Source organism: Pygocentrus nattereri, chromosome 25 (genome assembly GCF_015220715.1).
Source record: "Pygocentrus nattereri isolate fPygNat1 chromosome 25, fPygNat1.pri, whole genome shotgun sequence".
NCBI lineage: Eukaryota > Metazoa > Chordata > Actinopteri > Characiformes > Serrasalmidae > Pygocentrus > Pygocentrus nattereri.
Window position 1 is genome coordinate 19,596,703 of NC_051235.1, and position 18,989 is coordinate 19,615,691.

General features: G+C 41.2%; 1 protein-coding gene across 1 annotated transcript; it reads right to left on the reverse strand.

The window, feature by feature from the left end:
• Positions 1-537: 537 nt before the first annotated feature.
• Positions 538-18,585, reverse strand: LOC119262423 (kinesin-like protein KIF18A). The gene is made up of 9 exons (XM_037534301.1): positions 18,452-18,585; positions 13,710-13,829; positions 10,462-10,477; positions 9,459-9,522; positions 8,922-9,079; positions 3,886-3,960; positions 3,537-3,637; positions 2,324-2,483; positions 538-945 (listed from the first exon to the last, which is right to left on the reverse strand). Exons 1-9 carry the CDS (start codon positions 18,583-18,585, stop codon positions 730-732), a joined length of 1,044 nt encoding a protein of 347 aa, XP_037390198.1. The 3' UTR covers positions 538-729.
• Positions 18,586-18,989: the final 404 nt, after the last annotated feature.

Below are 18,989 nucleotides of genomic sequence, written 5' to 3' on the forward strand. Positions count from 1 at the left end.
GGGATAGGTGTCTTGCTCAAGGACACCTCAGTCATGTGCTGTCGGCTCTGGGGATCAAACCAGCAACCTTCCAGTCACGAGGCTGGTTCCCTAACCTCCAGCCCATGAATACCCCGAGCTGTGATGTGTTTTGGAGTGGCCTTTGTTTTCCTCCACCTCTCTGAGAATGTGCTTTCTGCGGAGTCTGTTAGCCCCCACCTCTGATTGATGCAGAGAGACGCAAATGTGAGCGTATCATGGAACATTTGACGGGCGGGTGCAGGTGCTGGAGGATGAGGAGCAGGAAGAAGAGAAAGTAGTGGAGTAAGGTGTATAGATTCAGAAACGATCTGTGAGAAGGAGTAAAGAGCATTCATCTCTGGGCTTTTTTTTGTTTTGAAATGAGTCATCTTCTGGTGGAGTGATATAGCTAAAAGGGACAAAGAGCCACAATGGTAGTAGAAATAAATAATAATAAAAACAAACAAATAAAAAAAAACCTAAATAAAAAAAGAACAAACATTTTAATCTCAGGGACAAAACTAAAACCAAGCTCAACATGTCTGCAGAAAGTATGCTGAATCTCCTATGATTTGGGTGGTATTCTATGTGTTGGCAAAACAGTCAATCACACTTTCAAGTGTAGTGGCATTTCAACTGCAAATATAACAACCTCTTTGCTGTTCCAATACCAGACATCAAATCCATTAGACATGGCTATGAAGTTTACCCCCGATTAGTGTCAGAAAGCTACATGCTTTGCACTCTGATAACCCACAACCCTTTGACTGCTGTGCTGACCTCTGGAGTTTGACCATTGTGACCGAGCAGCTTCATTTCATTTTCAATGCGGTGCAGCCAACCCTTGTTCTCCTGGAAGCGCCTCTTGCTCTCCTCCAAACGCTGCTGAAGGTGCTGCTGCTGGGACTGCAGAGATGCCAGCTTACGCTCATATTTACAGGTGGCCTACCACAAACATGAAAAGCAGAAACTTTATTTTCTTTTAATCTTTAATGTTTAACAGATATAGATAGGAATCTGCCTGCTAATTTGTACTTGTAAATCAGCTGGGCAGAGCCAAAATAAGATATTTGCTGTTGAAACTGGTGTAAACCACAACAGAATCAGAAAAGCTTTCCTATAAGTCTGCCATGCCACACTTAGTTAAGAGGGACTTTTATTTTGAACATCGCGGCTTACTGTAGAGAAACACGGTACATTCCACATATCTAAAGAAACACTTGTTTTAAACAAACAAGATTGTCTATAACAAGTTTTATTTCATCAATAAAAACACAAAATGGAATTTAATGTGTATCATGTTTTGAAATGACACACTTCCATTTCAGAGCGATTGTGTCTAAGAGTATCGAACAGCACAACATCGGATTGGTCATGCATGGCTGACACGTGATCCATCTAATAAGGTCAGTATCAGTGTGGATACTGATCCAACATTTTGGATCTGTGCATTATGAGTTGCGATGCAACTTTATTTGATCATAATCAAATAACTGCAGAAAATCCAATTTTGGCTGTAAATCGTTCAACATGTTTACAACCACTTAATTTGATACTGAGAAAACTGGCTCTACATGATGCGATGTAATTTAATCTCCTTGACTCAGTGTTCGTTTTAACATTTAGTATTTGACTGGTAAACAGTGATGCAGAATGATATTTGTTTATGTAAATATTTGCTTAAAAAATAAATAATAGTCATCGGACAATCGGACAGACGTCTAGATTTGATCGATATTTACACTGATATTTGATACAATATTTACTGTATCCTAAAGAGCAGAATGTGTAGGTGACACTTGCCTACTCTGCTAAAACATACATTTTATTCCTTTCACTGTATTTGCAGCCCTCTAAAAATACACTTTCTTTGCTAATCTAGGGATTCTAAGGATTCTAAGGATCTTGTCCTGCTTTCTAGATTTTGTAAAAGGTCTAAGTATTGTCAAATATTTCTGTAAAAATACTGGATGTCAGCATCAGCCCACAATGCCCATACTGGTACTTCCCTATTGGTAAATACTTATTTGTACGTTTTTAGGGGTACAAATTACACATAATGCTGTGACTTCTCACCATTTCAAACTTTTAGTGTTGAACTAATCTTACAGACCTTTAACACATGCGGCAAAGAAAACGTGACCCAGCAATATGCAAAAGTTTTACAAGGAGCTGTGCACTGCAAAATGCAAATGTACAGTGGCTTGATTGATCCATCTTTTGAAACCCAATAACAAAATGTTACAGGCCTACCGCTATAATATGTAATACAACCAAGCGTTATGAGCCAATATACTCTCTGTGGAGAGGGAGAAGCTGCTACCTTCTCGACTTTGTCAGGGAAGAAGAGCAGGCTCTGCTGGTGCCACTCTTGTCTGTGACTTAGTCTCATCCGGTTCTCTTTCAGCTGTTTCTCGATGTCCAGCTGTTCCTGGCGCACAAGCCGCTGTGCCTCAAACGCACTGCGCAATGAGTCTGACATCCTGCATGGACACACAAACTTTAGGTTTATTTAAAACAAAACAAAACAAAAAACTAACATCTTAGCATTGCAGCTCAGCACTAATTCCATACAAAGTATTTTGGATACTACTATTATTTAAAATAAATAAATCATAAATTTAACATAAATGCCACTTGACATTCTGTATCCCAGCACAGGAATTTTTTTACAGTATGGCTTACTTTTTGGATCACTGTAGCTAACAACATGCCAAGGCAAAGGTATTCGGTATTTCAGCCTGTTACTGAAAGCCTACCAGTACTGTACTGTCAAAATGACTGCGGTATCATTTAATAACTATAAATAGAAACAATGACAAATTTTAATAATCAACATTGTTGACTATGCAGCTGTAGTTCAAACACTTAAAATTTTCAACCAAATATATAATCTTTCAATTCATCCAATCATTTTATTATTTTAAATTCATCAAGTTATTTAGATTTCCATCTCCAATTCCAAAAAACAACTAGCCAATGAAGGCAGGTATTGTAGGTGGGAATTTAGTGCATATTAAAAAAAATAAACAAATAACCTTTACATGGAAGAGAGAGAGAGAGCGAGCGAGCGAGCGAGAGAGAGCGAGAGAGAGAGACTGGCCATCAGCAGTGTGACGTGGCTGCAGTGGTGCCGCTGCCAGCCTCTTGCATTTGGAACATTTTTCATGTGGCTGGGAGTGTGCCGCCTTTCCTCCCTGCTAAACCCCCTCCCTCCATCCCAGTTGTGAATTCTGATGCCGGTGAATGAAAACGCGTAGGAGTAAGACTCATTCATTCCTCCCTTGCCTCCTACTCGCTCTCCCTCCCTCGCCTGCTCGCTTTTCCCCTCCTCTTTTTCTATTTCTCTCTCAGTGATGCTGCTGCAGCACTTGCTGACGAGCGGCGGTACATGATGAAGCCGGATAGGGAGATGGAATCAGGGTGGGGTGAGCACCCTTGTTTCCTTTTCTGTGCATGACTGCACAGCTGTATGTGCTAAATGCAAGTACACGAGTGCCCACACACACACACATATGCACATGCATCCAGCTTACTTCTCAAATTCAGCTCTCCGTTGGCTGGAGATTGGATTAAGGGTAGGAGGCTCCACCTTCCGCTCCTCGTACTCTTTCAGTTTCTGTTTCAGCAGGATAATCTGCAAACACACACACACACACACACACACACATACTCTTAGTCTAGTCTCAGCTAACACACACCTGCCTCATTGTAATTAGAGCATCTCACCTGTCAAGGGAAACAGACCAGATTTACACAGATACATAGGTAGCATAGGTAATGAGAGCAACAATGAGTCTGTGTTTCTGCTCAAGGCTGATGTCACAGGACATGTAATAGTACGCAATAATAAAGGGTAGATAAAAGCAGCACATAAATCCTTACCTCAGCCTTCTGTTTCTCACATATGACTACATACTGGCCTATATGACTGTCCAGACTAACCACGTTACTCTTCAGCTGGGTGAAAGATTAAAGTATTAAAGTATACCTCTTACATAAAATGATTTCTGTATCTTGTTTTCTGTTTAAATTCAACATAAATCACAAATCAGAGCACATTTCCTTCAGTAGTTAATTAACTAAGACACATCTGGACTACAAAGTTTGCTTCCTTAGTTTAGAACTGGAGTGAAGAGGCTAATGTTGCTAACAAAAACTAAAACTCAATAGTCGCCCAAACAGTCAAAATAATTCTATCAACTCGCTTAATCACATTCAGATCTTAAGCTCAAGCAGACCAGTTGTGAATTTCAGAACACTGAAGTTTGGTAATGTATTTTTACATACACAATTTGGGCTATTTGGTGAGTTCTAGTGTTTATTAGCAACATTAAAAAAGAAGCACAATTTGGACTCCAAACATCTTTGGCATCTAAGTGGAAAATTACAGAAATTAGATTTTTTTGCCAGAGTAAATGTATTTCCAGGTGATACAGGACATTCAGGCAGGAAATAACACCACCTCTGGCACCTGCATTGGATGAGAGAGATGAAATGCTGGTATCTAATTGGATAATATACCTTTTCCTTGCACATGGTGCACATGAACATAAATGTCAGGAGGTGTTTAGAGGTGGGCAAGTTACTACACTGCAATCAAAGGTTATAAAGAAACAAGAATCTGTCTTCAATTTGGTATATGATATGATGAATTGTGATTAATAAGACAAAGTCCTTTTTCATGTAATTATATGGAAGATATGATGCATATGTATATGTAATAAACACAATGGCATGTTTAACTAAAATTTCCATGTATGTGTCCACACGTCTGTTTCTTACTCATATTACTACAGAACTTAGTTTCATAGCAGTTACGAGTTGTAATAAGCTTCTAGTATCTAGCTTCTAGATTAATAGCATATCAACTGGGGCAGTGGTTTAGTTGTTTGAGTGTGTTTGTGTGTGTGAGACCCAGTTTTGGTCACCACAGTGTACAATAGTTGCATGATGCATCTTGACAAAGATTTTCTATATAAAGTTGCTTTGTTCATGCAAATGTGAACGGTTTAAAAAAACAAACAAATTATTTAAGATAATAACAATTATTTCCCACAGTTCTTAGCTTTGTGTCCCAACAAGCTGAATGTGAATGGAGGGTATTAGCAGGGTTTCATCACCAGTCTTCAGAAAACAATTATATTTTTAACGTGCTATAACACCTTTAGAGGACAGCAGTGAGTAACGTTTACTGATGTGAACTCAGGCTGTCGTCAGCTGAAAGCTACTCAGTATCAACAGTCCAGATGTAAAAGTTATCAGCCAATTTGGCTTTCATTCAATTTTTTCCCTTCTTAACAAAAAGAATGTTTTGCAAATAATTGGCAGCTAAAGTTTCATGATGATAACAGACCTACATTTGTTGTGAGGTTGCAAACCTGTAGAGCAAACACACCAAGTGTGAACACAGCCTAAAAGCAAGTGTCCATGTGAATCATTAAAGCTGTAGGGTCTTAACTTGCTGCTGATTCATAATTACTACAAAGGCTTTCACATATACTAACTTTTATGTCAACCCCACTCAAAGTGCAAACAGTCTTGGGAAAAAGCCTTTTCATAAACCTACCGCAGTGCTGGACAAAAACAAACACCGTGGATGCAGAAAATAGAGCAGTTAAGAATATATGGCATCCTTAAAAGGCTGTCTGTGCTGTTCAGACAAATAAACAAACAAAACAAACAAAAGAAAATTACTTGGACGTCTGCGAGAGAAAGCTAACTTAAAACTTTAAAAAGTCTTTCAGTCCAGTGCTTCAAATATGCTTAGTGCAAGAAAAACAGCTTTCCTCAGACAAGCACACTAACCTCTAGATGAGTTTAGCCGCTGTTAAAACAGTTACTCCACCCAATCTGAAGTTGCACCGCAACTACTTAACGGTATAAATTAGGCCCGTCAGAGCGGCTCAGGCTGAAGTGTGGTTCTAATTATCACTATATAATGGCCAGCATCACCTGCTCCACACGCCTACAGCCCTTAACACACTCATTCCAATCCTGTTAAAAACAAAGTGAAAAGAGCAATAGAACCATGGATAAATAAATAAATAAACAAACAAACCTGGGCTGTTTTTAATTATCATCTACCACAATGGCTAAAGGCCAAAGATCAAGGGTTGGAATAACTGATTACGTGATATCTACTATTTGGTGAAGCTCTGAAAACTACCTATTGAAAATGAAGAGACATATGAGTTGCATAGATTCCTCTTGGACATTTTTCCAGTGTTTAAAAGGCTTTAGTTCAAAAAGGAGAGAGCCTTTATCAGTGATGGTAATGTGTGAACTTATTGGTCACAAAGAAAAAGAACCGCAAAAGGTTAAATAAATAAATAAATAAATAAATAAATATATAAATAAAAAAAAAGGGGCCAAAGAAATTTGTCAAATGCAAAATTTTGAATACCCCACTTTAAGTGACATGTTGTTGTTCTCAGCAAAAAGAAGTTAAGGCACAGGCCAGTAAACAGGACAGTAAATGTGCATTAAAATGTGGAGAAGTGTGTTCTCTATAGAGGAAGTGTGGAAGTGTGAGAGAAAAAGTTTACAAAACATGCAGTGTCTAAACTTCTGCATAGGTTGGCTGGCATTACTCACTGTTCTTGATTTACTGGTATCTACAAGAATGTCTGAGTTAAGAAACGTGTCAACTGAGAACTGTCAATCATATATGAGAATTCATCATTGACAAATGACAACCACAGTCAGTGAAGCACATTTGACAACCTATTAAAATCTGTTAAATTCCTGACCAAGTTACAGATAAAAAATACCAAAATTTGGCACAAAAACTTCCAATCAGTTTGGCATAACTACTAACAGCAAGACGATGTGAATGGGAAATCATAACTTACGTTGTTCGAAACTGCAAAACATAAAATGTGGCCTGTGCAAAAGTTATCACATTTTATATTTTATGTAATCTATTTTAGGATTTAATTTCTTGACTGGTCAAAGTGGCAGGAGAGGTAGATGAAACATGACATGAATATGGCCAATTCTTTTCATCTTTGATTTCAGGTTGAGTAAGGTAACAGACAATTATATACCTATGTGCAATAAAATCAGCATAAGTTTGATATTTTTATATTAAAATTAAATGAACTTTTAGTTACACTACTATACTAATTTCACTAGCTGATGCTTCCAGCAGACGGAATAATGGCTATGGATTTATTTTCTTTATGAATGACAATCAGTTTTTGCGGTTGAAAGTAGTAAGATTGGTGAAACAAGCCATTTAGACCGTTATGTAATTTTGGTGCATCCATACTGTGAATGCAAACATGGCAAAAATGATTGTCATGGAACAAGAATGAAACATTTTCCCATATAATGCTGTTTAGAAGAGGACAAAAGAAAAAACAATCTGCGTGCTAGCTGAGACACGGCGTTCAAAATCCTCGAAAACAAATACAAAAGCAGTTTATCACAGTTCATGGCACGAAACAAACACTCAGAGGCAGATTTAACAGCATTTTGTGAGACTACAATCTATAGCAGTCATGCGCTAATGGGATTGGGTATAAATTATTCTCCATCCCTCTCGGAGCAGAGGGGTGGAAATCTGGATACAATTCCACACTGAGTCTGTGGTGGCAGCGTGCCGGAGCTGAATGCAGCGCATAGGCAGGCATCCCACACACAGACACAGACACACAAACAGAGGCCCCTGAGGACAAGGATTAGTGTACACAATAGAGCCTGGCTGAGAGAGGTGTAGCTATCCTAGCACAGATAGGATCAGGCCCTCAGTCATGGAGCCAGAGGAGTGGAGAAGTGGGGGGTTTGATACCCTGGGAGAGGTTGCCAGGGAGAGCGTGTCACGGTGGGATACAAACCCAGCTTAATTGACCTCACTCCACCTCGATGGGTGGGATGGACCTTCCCTCTCCACATCACTTAGTGCAACACTAGGCTACAGATTGACAAGATGCGGAGGCTAGTTTCTCATGTCTCAGACTCAATTGAGGAGCTGTGTTTACTACAACTTTTGCTTTTTTAATTTCTGTAAATTAAATCATTCACATGTAAAAAAAGAAAAAAAGAAATTTGAGTAGTTATTCTTAAAATGCTCTCTTCTAGAGAAACTAAGAAGAGAGAACTGTTCACAAGGGTGATGATAGAATTCAAACAATTGAAGGGTTTAATGCCTTTAAAAGCTACCCCACAGAAACTTATTACATGAAATCATTAAAAAATAGGATTTGAGAAGGTTTTACCCTAAAACACATTTTTAAAAATTCAATCATGGTGAAGAGGTATATGCAGAGTGATTTAAGGCAAATAATCCTGAATTATTATTATTATTATTATTATTATTATTATTATTATTATTTTAACATGTACCACTATTTTACCATCAGACATTACATACAGTCAGGTCCATAAGTATTAGGACAGTGACAATTTTGTCTCTGTACAACACCACAATGGATTTAAAATAAAGCACTCAAGGTGTGATTGAAGTGTAGACCTTTAGCTTTATTATGTTTTGTTATCATCATTATCTATAACGTAAAGATTTATTCATGGTTCTAGACTGTGAGAAAACTGCAAGCAACAGTCACTTGCTTTGTGTTGGGCAGCAGTTCAGAGCAGTCATATTTGAGTATCAGGTCTAAGTCACAGCACAGCTTGTGCACAACAACTGAAGCTGTAGTTGTGTACGAGCGTGTATGGGTTGGAGTATGTGTGTATGTCGTGTGATTCATTCATTCTAACATACCAGTATGGAGGGAAAAAAAGTCATCAAGCTCACTTTAGTAACTGCACTTAATTGCAATTTCACAAATACATCTGCGATTGTGACACTCGGGAGCCCAAGACTGATGTTTTGGGTATTATAATTAAGTGTAAACATACTGGTAATAACAAAGTAACATAAACAGAAGGCTGAGCAACTTTTAGAACCTGCTTACCTCTAGATAAGAGAAAGCCATGTCAAAGACTTTCTCCTCTTTAATCAGGTCTATACGGCCGAAGAGCTCCTTCATGGTGAGGTACATAACACCTGGGTTATCACTGCTGCCCAACATTGTGTGAGTCTTCCCTGCACCGGTAGCTCCATAGGCAAACACTGTCCAAACACACATATACAAGCCTTTAAAAACATGGATCACCATCATAACAATCTCCCCAAAAGTAATTAGAGACAATTCTGCCATCACATATATATATATATATATACCATATATATATATATATAATTTAAAAAATAAATAAATTTAACTATCACGACAATAAAATAATTACACAATATTCTTTTCTGAACATAGACTAAATGTATCTTTCATTACAAAGTGAGCAGAATTAAGCCTGTTTGTAGATTTATTATAATGAAAGTACTTTTTGAGCATGTGATTATCCACAACATGGACCACCTTCTTATAGTTTCCATCCGTTTCTTTGGCATTTAATGGACGGACACGGACCACCACCTTCACGTGGCTGCACACCTTTTCTGACATCGTTTCCATTGAAGACATCTAGGCCTGCTTTCTTCACCACCTTTGGATTTACCTGCAGAATGTGAAAAGGGGCTCAGTGAAAATCTGTACCAGGTACTGGCAAGCCAGAGCTTAATAGTAACAGTGTGATGCTCAACAACAGTAACAGCTAAACTGAACAGCAGCTGTGCAATGTGCAGGATGCTTTGTCAGTCCTACTTAGCTTGACTTGTCAGTTTTAATGAACGGAACTTTTGCCAAGATTTGTGACCAACTGTACATTAGTGACCATCTAACAAAGTTATGAGTCCGCAGGCTTTGCTAGTAACACTTACCACAGACTTCATGGCACTGTGCACATGGTTCTATGTTAAACCTTTCTGAAAATAGCTCTACATAGTACCAAAAAGAGTTCTGCCATTGTTAAGCTAGCCATAATGTCCAGCTTTTGACAATGTACAATGTGTTTAGCTGGCTTGCCTTGTTAGATCACCAGACACCGCAATGCTATTATCTGAGAAAAAGGACATACCGCAAGGCTTACGGCCAACTGTGCTGTGTTTTTTCATTTCAAGCAGTTTAACAATTTCTGAAATTGCTGGGTTTGAAGAGAATCTACTCCATAACAGCTCACTGCAGTTAATGATCCAGAATGATGATCAGATCATCGTTGCTTCCACTACATTTCCTTTTTTTCTCTCCTCCATTCATTCGGCCTTCTATCTGTGGTGCTTGACAGACAACTTAATGATAGTGTTAGTCAAACACTCTCTATGATTCCTGAGAGGAATCACTCTAATATTTTGATCTGCCATTGTAAAGCAATCAACCCCTGTGCAGAGGCTCTTGTCAGGTGAGGCGAAACGGTATGAATGGAGCACTTAGGCAGTCAGAGAGTAAACGCTGCAATTATGCCAAAGTGGGTAAATGTAGGCTTTCAGCGGCCCACTACCACCCACGCAGGCATCCAGGCATGTATGGCAGTGCAGGTGGAGGGCTCGCTCCCTCTCACCCAATAGCTCACTATGCTGCAGTGGCAGAAAAGGGGATTCCACAGAGAAGCCGATGGAAAACATGTTTAAACAGATTACATTGCTCTAATCTGGTTCTTCCTCAGATTTTAGGCATGAATGGGTAGAGTAAAAGGGGCATTAATGGTTGCACACCTCTCATTTTACACCTCTTTAAGAGCTGTCAGGGCCATGCATGTTGAAAAGGTAAAGTATATAGCGTTTCACTGTTTTATGCACTTTACTCACTTTCATTGCTACAGCTGCATGTGGCCAGGTGATACATCTGAATTGGACTTGAGCTCCATTGTCAGTCAGTTTGTTTTTCTCAAGCTGGGGAGAACAGTGACACTTAACACTCTGGGCATCACATCATATACCTGCTAATGTTTATATTCATTTGTCTTGTTGTCTTTGATTGTATTTGCTCTCCATGCAATAGTTTGGCAAAAAATGTTTGTTTTTCCACGACTCTGAATGTGATTGATTTTTGGAAGACTTCAGGACTTGTTTGTTGTCTGAGTAGAGATGGGCAAAATAGCAAAACATAATATCATGATAATTCAAGACATTGTTTGATACACAATAAGCATCACAGCAATTAGTTTGCTATGTTAAAACTGACGAAAAAGAAGAAGTAGAGCCATATTTGAAACATACCACCATAAACTATGAGTACTGTGATGTTATTCAACAGTTCATATGCTGCATAAACCAGTGGAACGGGATGAATTATGCTCTTTTTTTTAGTGAAACATGCAGTTGGTCAGTGCTCTTTAAATACTGACAGTATCCACAACTCGCTCAGAAAAGCATATTATGACATGATGTAATTTATTAACCGTCTACAGCACACATTATCACAGCAATTAAAAAATATTCAATTCACTTTTTTTGCATAAAATGATCATTGATTTAGAATTTCCTACCGGTTTATTAAATTCAGAAACATAAGTAGTAATAATGTGTACAGGGGTCTTTTTGGAGTCTGTTGCCTTGAAGCAACATTGGGAAGAAATGATATAGAGTCATGTTCTCTGAAGTGGTGATACTTGGCTTGTGACTGGCTAAATACATTCTACTGCCATACAATGTTGCTTCTAGGCAACAAGCATATTTCTGCAAATTCTCAAAAAAGTTGATATTGAATGTTAAAAAAGGTTTAAGTGTACAAATTAAGAAATCGTATGATCAAGTACATGGTTTTTGTTGACTTACTCAATTGTTCTCTTTGTTGTTAACCCTGTCATTGTCTTTAAATATGTATAATGTTATTGTAAAGTGAGGAAAATTAGTTCGTTGCACTGAGGCAACATCATGCAATAGATAATGATAAACATTCTCATGTTACCCACCCCGATCTGATGCTAACTTTGCTAGTTTTAAAAGTCTCAAATAGAGTTACTTATGTGGTTTCTGACACGGTTTAACGTAGTGTCATGTAAATGGATACAATTCCAGACAAAGTTCAGACTTCCAGGTGGTAGGGATAGGTATTTCTGGAAAATTTGATATTCGAGTTTGTATGCACTATTAAGACTAAAGGTTACTGCAGACTAGAGGTGTCGGGTGGACGCCACTGAATAATCCAAAACGCATCTTAACCAGGGGACTAGCTGTATGTCTGGAGAAGTGAAGTTTATTTGTTTGTGTACAGGTACCAGACACCTAGCCCGCCTGTAAGACACTGGGCTGATGCAGTTTTATAGCAGGACTGATGCCAAAATTAGGCTCAGCCTATATGTGACAAGTGACAGGTGAGAAAGACATGACCATGTAGGAATAAATAAGAATAGACAGAAAAATGTTCAAAATACAGTCACAGTCCAGGCACACACAATACAGAGATACAGTACTATCACTGTACTACATTAAACCTAGACCCAGATCACAAACGCATATGAAGCATGAAGCATTGTGCGTCCTGCCAGCCTTGTGTTTGTGAATTAGCTAGAGATTGGTACAAATATCTTATTCAATGAGATTGTGGTTTAGAAGGGTTCCCGCGCTAAAAGAAGTTGTAGTGAGGCCAATTTCATTTTCGATGTCATTCTGTTCTGTCCTATTTCTTTTCTGTTCCAATCCAGAAGTGCAGATGGAGCCTAATATGAGAAAGTTCACAGGTTCAGGGTTTTTCATTCCTTGCTGTTTTGGGCCAATCTCAAAACCAGATGTGACACAATGCCAGTCATTTTCTCTGTGCCTGGCATCCCAGTACAGCCAGTGCGACAAAGGCCACTGGAACACATTGGACTTCTAAAAGATTTTTCTTAGGAATGGCATCACAAATATTGCACAAACAATGGTCTTTGCACCTTGCACTGTTTTCCCTTGTCTGCCACATTGTTAGATAACACTGAGCTTCACAGTGTGCATCATTTGAGCGCACAGCCTGAGAATTCTTGCTGCAGCTCAGGCATGTCCATTTTAACTAATGCCAGGACATGGTCTCCACATTGGAGCCAATCATGACATAATGGCATTTATTAGGACGGCAGTTGTGGGCCTGTAGTTTGACGCATGCAGTCTGGCTCTGCGGCTTGTGGCAACATTATTGCTGCTGAACTTCTGCAGCTATAATGACGGACAGCATCCATCAAGACGTCTAAATCATGGCCACCTCAAACCACTCCTGTCACATCCTTGGTAAACAGAAATGTTATAAACCCTTATTTTGGTATTTTGGTGAGGTTAAAAAAAGGAAAATGTGCAAATGGCTGAATCAAAACAGCTTTGGAATTCTTTTGTGCACCACAGAGCATGGCATCAGGAGAAAAGCTGCCCAAAACCAGAGTTCCTAATATGTGCATGATGCAGATAAGATAATGGCAACACAACTTCAGTGGTCTATGTATTGTGAAGATGTCTTCAGGTATCGTTGTAGTACATTTTGGCCATATCGCCCACTCCTTCATTGATATCCCCTCTAATTATGTCTGTGAATGGACGGGAATATTGATGTTGCCCTTGATTATTGGACAGAAGATTTCTATCCCCAAGATTTATGGACCAAGTGCCTATGGCACTAGTCTCAGATCTTGCCCCAGAACTGTTTTTCACAGAGGCAGGTCCACCCACGGACGGGCTTCTCTACTGCGATGGATTCCTCTCTGCTGGCTTCCCCCTGCAGTCTGCCCACGGATGATCGAAACATCCACGGCTTTTATTTTTTTTCTTCATGTTATGCCTCATTTAGTGGCCCCACTTTTAATACCTTCCCGCGCACAAACACGCACATACACTTTATTGCCTTTCGGAGTCCTGGGCACCCCCTCCCTGCAGCGAGCATTTGATCCAGGCAGGCAGAGCGGCGGGGACACACATGGGCAGGCGCAGGGGAATCCTCATCTCTGGCTCCGGCCTCCTGCGCCTGCCCATGTGAGGAGGGAGCACGGCCAGCGGAGATTAATGAGCTGTCAGTCTGGAGCACACATGACCAATCTGAGGCCTGTTTCTCTCATAATGGCAAAAGGATAGATGCGGAACAAGAGAATCTCCCTGATAAAGCTGAAAGGGCAACATCGCACCTTTGCAGTGTGACGTCCGGCCTAGAAGAAGGTCACAGTTATTAACCTGTCAGTCTCATGGAGTTAAAATGGCCCCAGTTTTTCTTGTATGCATGCTTTCAGCAAATCACTCCCACCTTCATTATAAACATGAAATGGAAATGAATTATGTTTGGTATGGTGGTTGGCCATAAATGTCAAAACATAGTCAGAAAATGGGAGAAACCCACTTTTATGACGATACTAAATTATGCTAGTGCCTTTGTGGGATTTCTAATAGTCCATTCATCCATCCATCCATCCATCCATCCATCCATCCATCCATCCATCCATCCATCCATCCATCCATCCATTATCTTCTGCTTCTCCGGGTTTCGGGTTGCGGGGGCAGAATCCTAAGCAATGAGGCCCAGAACTCCCTTTCCCCAGCCACTTCCACTAGTTCCCCGGGGGGGTTCTGAGGTGCTCCCAGGCCAGCTGGGCAATATAGTCACGCCAGTGTGTCCTGGGTCTTCCCAGGGATCTCCTCCGGGGTGGACTTGCCTGTGACACCTCCTGAGGGAGGTGTCCAGGAGGCTTTCTAACCAGATGCCCGAACCACCTCAGCTGGCTCCTCTTGACGTGGAGAAGCAGCGGCTCTACTCCGAATCCCTCTCGGATGACCGAACTTCTCACCCTATCTCTAAGGGAGAGTCCAGACACCCTGCGGAGGAAACACATTTCGGCCGCTTGTATTCACAATCTCATTCTTTCGATCATTACCCAAAGCTCATAACCATAGGTGAGGGTGGGAATGTAGATCGATTTGCCTTATGGCTCAGCTCTTTCTTTACCACAACAGACCGGTAAAGAGCCCGCATCACTGCTGACCCAGCACCAATCCGCCTGTCAATCTCCCGCTCCCTTTTACCATCACTCGCGAACAAGACCCCGAGATACTTAAACTCCTCCACTTGAGGCAAGAGCTTATCCGTGACCCAGAGAGGGCTCTCCACCCTTTTCCGCCTGAGAACCATGGCCTTGGATTTGGAGGTACTGATTCTCATCCCGGCCACTTCACACTCGGCTGCAAACCGATCCAGCGAAAGCTGAAGTTCATGGCCTGATGTCCCCAGTAGGACCACATCATCTGCAAACAGCAGCAATGTGACCTTGAGGTCACCAAACCGGACACCCTCCATCCCCTGACTGCGCCTAGAAATTCTATCCATGAAAATTAGAATCAGTGACAAAGGGCAGCCCTGACGGCGTCCAACTCTTACTGGGAACGAGTCTGACTTACTGCCGGCCATGCGAACCAAACTCCTGCTTTGTTTGTACAGGGTCTGAATGGCTCGTAGCAAAGAGCCATGTACCCCGTACTCCCGAAGCACCTCCCACAGAATACCCCGGGGAACACAGTCGAATGCCTTCTTCAAATCCACAAGGACTGATTGGGCAAACTCCCATGAGCCCTCCAGAATCCTGGAGAGGGGGAAGAGTTGGTCCAGTGTTCCACGACCAGGGTGGAACCCGCACTGCTCCTCCTGAATCTGAGGTTCAACTATAAGCCGGACTCTCTTCTCCAGTACCCCTGCATAGACCTTACCAGGGAGGCTGAGGAATGTGATTCCCTTGTAGTTGGAACACACTCTCCGGTTCCTCTTTTTAAAAAGAGGCACCACCACCCCAGTCTGCCAATCCAGTAGCACTGCCCCCGATGTCCATGCAATGTTGAAAAAGCGTGTCAGCCAAGACAGCACCACAACATCCAGAGCTTTAAGGAACTGCGGACAGATCTCATCCACCCCTGGAGCCTTGCCACCAAGGAGATTTTTAATTTCCTTAGCGACCTCAGCCTCAGTAATGGACAAGCCTATTCCCGTGTCCCCAGACTCTGCCTCCTCACTGGAGAACGTGTCAGTGGGATTGAGAAGGTCCTCAAAGTATTCCTTTCACCGCCCAATGAAGTCTTCAGTCGTCAACAGCACGCCGTCTCCACTTTATACAGTGCTAGTGGCTTTCCCCTTCCGAGTCACCTGACAGTTTGCCAGAATCTTTTCAGAGCTGACTTAAAGTCACTTTCCAAGGCCTCACCAAACTCCTCCCACACATGGGTTTTTGCCTTGGCGCCAAGGCAACAGATATGTATCTTTGAAATTCTTCCCCAAAAATTTGACCATCACCTGTGTTGGAGCATAAAGATAAAAAAAAAGTCTTTATTGATTTTATGTGTAGTTCATATTGTCTGTTGAAGCCACAAAACAAATTGCTGAGCTGGGGCCTGACAGTTTCAGTTTTTACTGATTATGGCACTTGACTGAAAGTTGTATAAGCTAGGTTTTCATTGACAGGCAGTAATTTGTTCTCATGCCTCTGCTGCTATACAAATGGTCACAAAGTTATGAAAAGTTTGTGCTTTTATTTATTAAAGAAATAATAAAAATGTGAACAAACTTTGAAATGTGTGCTGTGCAAAATCTCAAGTAGCATTTATCCAAAAATTCAGTGGATAAATTTCACATGAACGTGAAGAGGCAAGAACATGCACACACTGACAAACCAGTCTACATACCCATAGAGCATATGTCCAAAACTATCCAGACACCGCTTCCAATCCGACTTTAAGGTGCCTCTATTGCTAACATCAATCCATCCATCCATTTTCTAAGCCGCTTCTCCCTCAGGGAGCCTATCCCAGCGGTCATCGGGTGGAAGGCAGGATATACCCTGGACAGGTCGCCAGTCCTATTGCTAACATTAAAGTGTTTATTTAGAAAAACATGCAAATGATTTGCACATCATTGCATTATTTATTTAAATTTTGCACAGCATCCCAAATATTTTTTGTCCTTGCATTGATGATCCTCACCTCACAAAGCCTGAAATATTAATTTAAAATTCAGAGCTATTGTGTCAGATTTACCTGGTGTTTTTTATACCCATCATAAGTCTTCATGGATTGATGTCGTAATCTCAGTATACTTTCAGTGAAACAAAGCTGAAGTCATTGGGCTCTCTGTGGTTTAGTGTGGCTGAGAGTTGCTCTCCGGTCATCCATGTCTGAATGATGCCACACTTTTTTGCACATGTTGTGTAGTGTCTGCAGAGTTCACCTTGTTGCAGTGAGCACGACATGGTGAGCGACACTTCAGCACAACATATGTGGTTATTCTTTTTCTCCTCAATTACATCATGTCATCCACCAAAACCAGGCAAATGTTGTCTCTACAAGAAGTATACCGAGGCCCATCTGCTCAAAAGAAGGTCTGGCTGAATGGGGTGGATACCCAAGTAGCAAGGGTGTAGCTCACAGAGCCTGCATGGATGACAGTATGGTGATTACATAGTGAATAACATCATCATCCTGAGTATGAAGGTGTAATTCCCATTCAAAGAAATGAATACCACAGGAATTCCCATAAGGATCATTGGACTAGACTCCTAACACTACATGTGTCTACCATTGTAAGTTGCTTGTCAAACAGGGGCGATGCTTTGAAACACCTGCTCCAGGTGCATGAATGAATCCACTCTGTGCATAGCCCAACTGACATTACAAAGATGTTCTTTTATAAATTGCTTGTAGTTACATATTTCTGCCAGAGATATGTCCCCAAATCCCCCAACTTACATAGTACTACTTTAACTCAACTAGCAATTATATTCACTTCTAAGGTCTAGTTGGGGTTCTTTTGGTAGAAAGTGTACATTTAATATTATTTTATCCTATATTGTTATTTACTTTAAAGAATTATCCAGAGATCCAGAGATAAATGGAAAGGAATTTATATGCCAAAATAACCATATTTGTGAGGCTTTTTCTACTGATGCCCCTCTCTGCAACAGGTGGTACCAAACATTCTCTGTTGCATCTTAAACACTGTGCATTAAGTATTTATGAACGCTGAGGCCACGTATGAAAGCCCCAGTGACGACGAGTGACATTTTTCAACAGGTCGTGACGTCAACGCAGCCCTGCAGCCAACCTGACACGAAACTGTCTGCGGTATATTTTCTGGTGATGAGTTTTGCGGCACTGGGGCATTACGCTCCCTCATCTTCTTTTGCTCATTGTGCATGGTGGTTTTCATAGATCTATGTGTAGTGCCAAGGGCTCTCTCCCTGTGACACAGGCCCCCTCTGTGGGCCAGAGGCATCTGTGTCTGCTCCATCCTGGTTGCCTGAGCCTGTGGCTGTGTTATTTCGGAGGAGCGCGTCCTACTGAAAGAAGAGGCTAGTGAATAATTGATCCCTGTAATTAAACACTCCGGCGAGGGATGGCGGAGCTGATTGACGGCCAGATATTAAGATCTCGTAAGGTTGCGGGTTTAGTCTGGGGTTATCAGTGGCCATGAGTAGTGTCTCTCTCTCTTTCTCTTTCTCTCTCTCTCTCTCTCTCTCTCTCTCTCTCTCTCTCTCTCTCTCTGTCTCTCTCTCTGATCCCAACTTCTCACCCTCATGAATAAACAATGAAAGAGTCCACAAGCTCATTAGCCAAACGTACCATGGCCGCACCAGGTGGCTGAGCTGGCACAGAGGGTACTGCCTCCTAGCGTGGGGCTCGGCAGGAGCCCTAGAGCATTCAGTGTCACCATGGCAACACACCGGTTGAAGAGGTGAGGCAAAAAGGTGAGGCATGTTACTGCTAGGGTTGTGGCCTTCGATCCTGCTTCCTTTAGTGTCTGCGCAATGCAGGCATGTTCTTGGAGCATCCTTAGTCTGAATGTGAAGCAAAAACGCCCACGACTTTGATGGAAGCTCACTCTGCAATGATGAGAAGGATAATTACACTAATGATGTGAGCAACTCATCAATGCAGAAGAAGGAGCTGAAGAACGATCTCTGGGAAACTCCACCTGATGTGCGGCTTTATTAACTGTTATTTGAGCACGCGCTCTCCATCATGCGATATTGCTAAAAGCGAGAGGTTAGAATAAATAAAGTGAAGCCTCTCCAAGACACAAGAGCTAAGTTATTACGGTGGGTTTTATTACAATATTTACATTTGCACCTACCGTGTGAGCGTGGGCTTGCTAATCAGA

What these genes read in the sequence shown, in the direction of transcription:
- LOC119262423 (XM_037534301.1), bottom strand. Translation starts at nt 18,585, where the DNA reads ATGCCTCACCTTTTTGCCTCACCTCTTCAACCGGTGTGTTGCCATGGT. An exon ending in TGGAAACGATGTCAGAAAAG is followed by an intron (nt 9,080 to 9,458) that starts GTGTGCAGCCAC and finishes GTGTTTGGACAG; the next exon opens with TGTTTGCCTATGGAGCTACC. An exon ending in CGGAGAGCTGAATTTGAGAA is followed by an intron (nt 2,484 to 3,536) that starts GTAAGCTGGATG and finishes GTGTCCATGCAG; the next exon opens with GATGTCAGACTCATTGCGCA.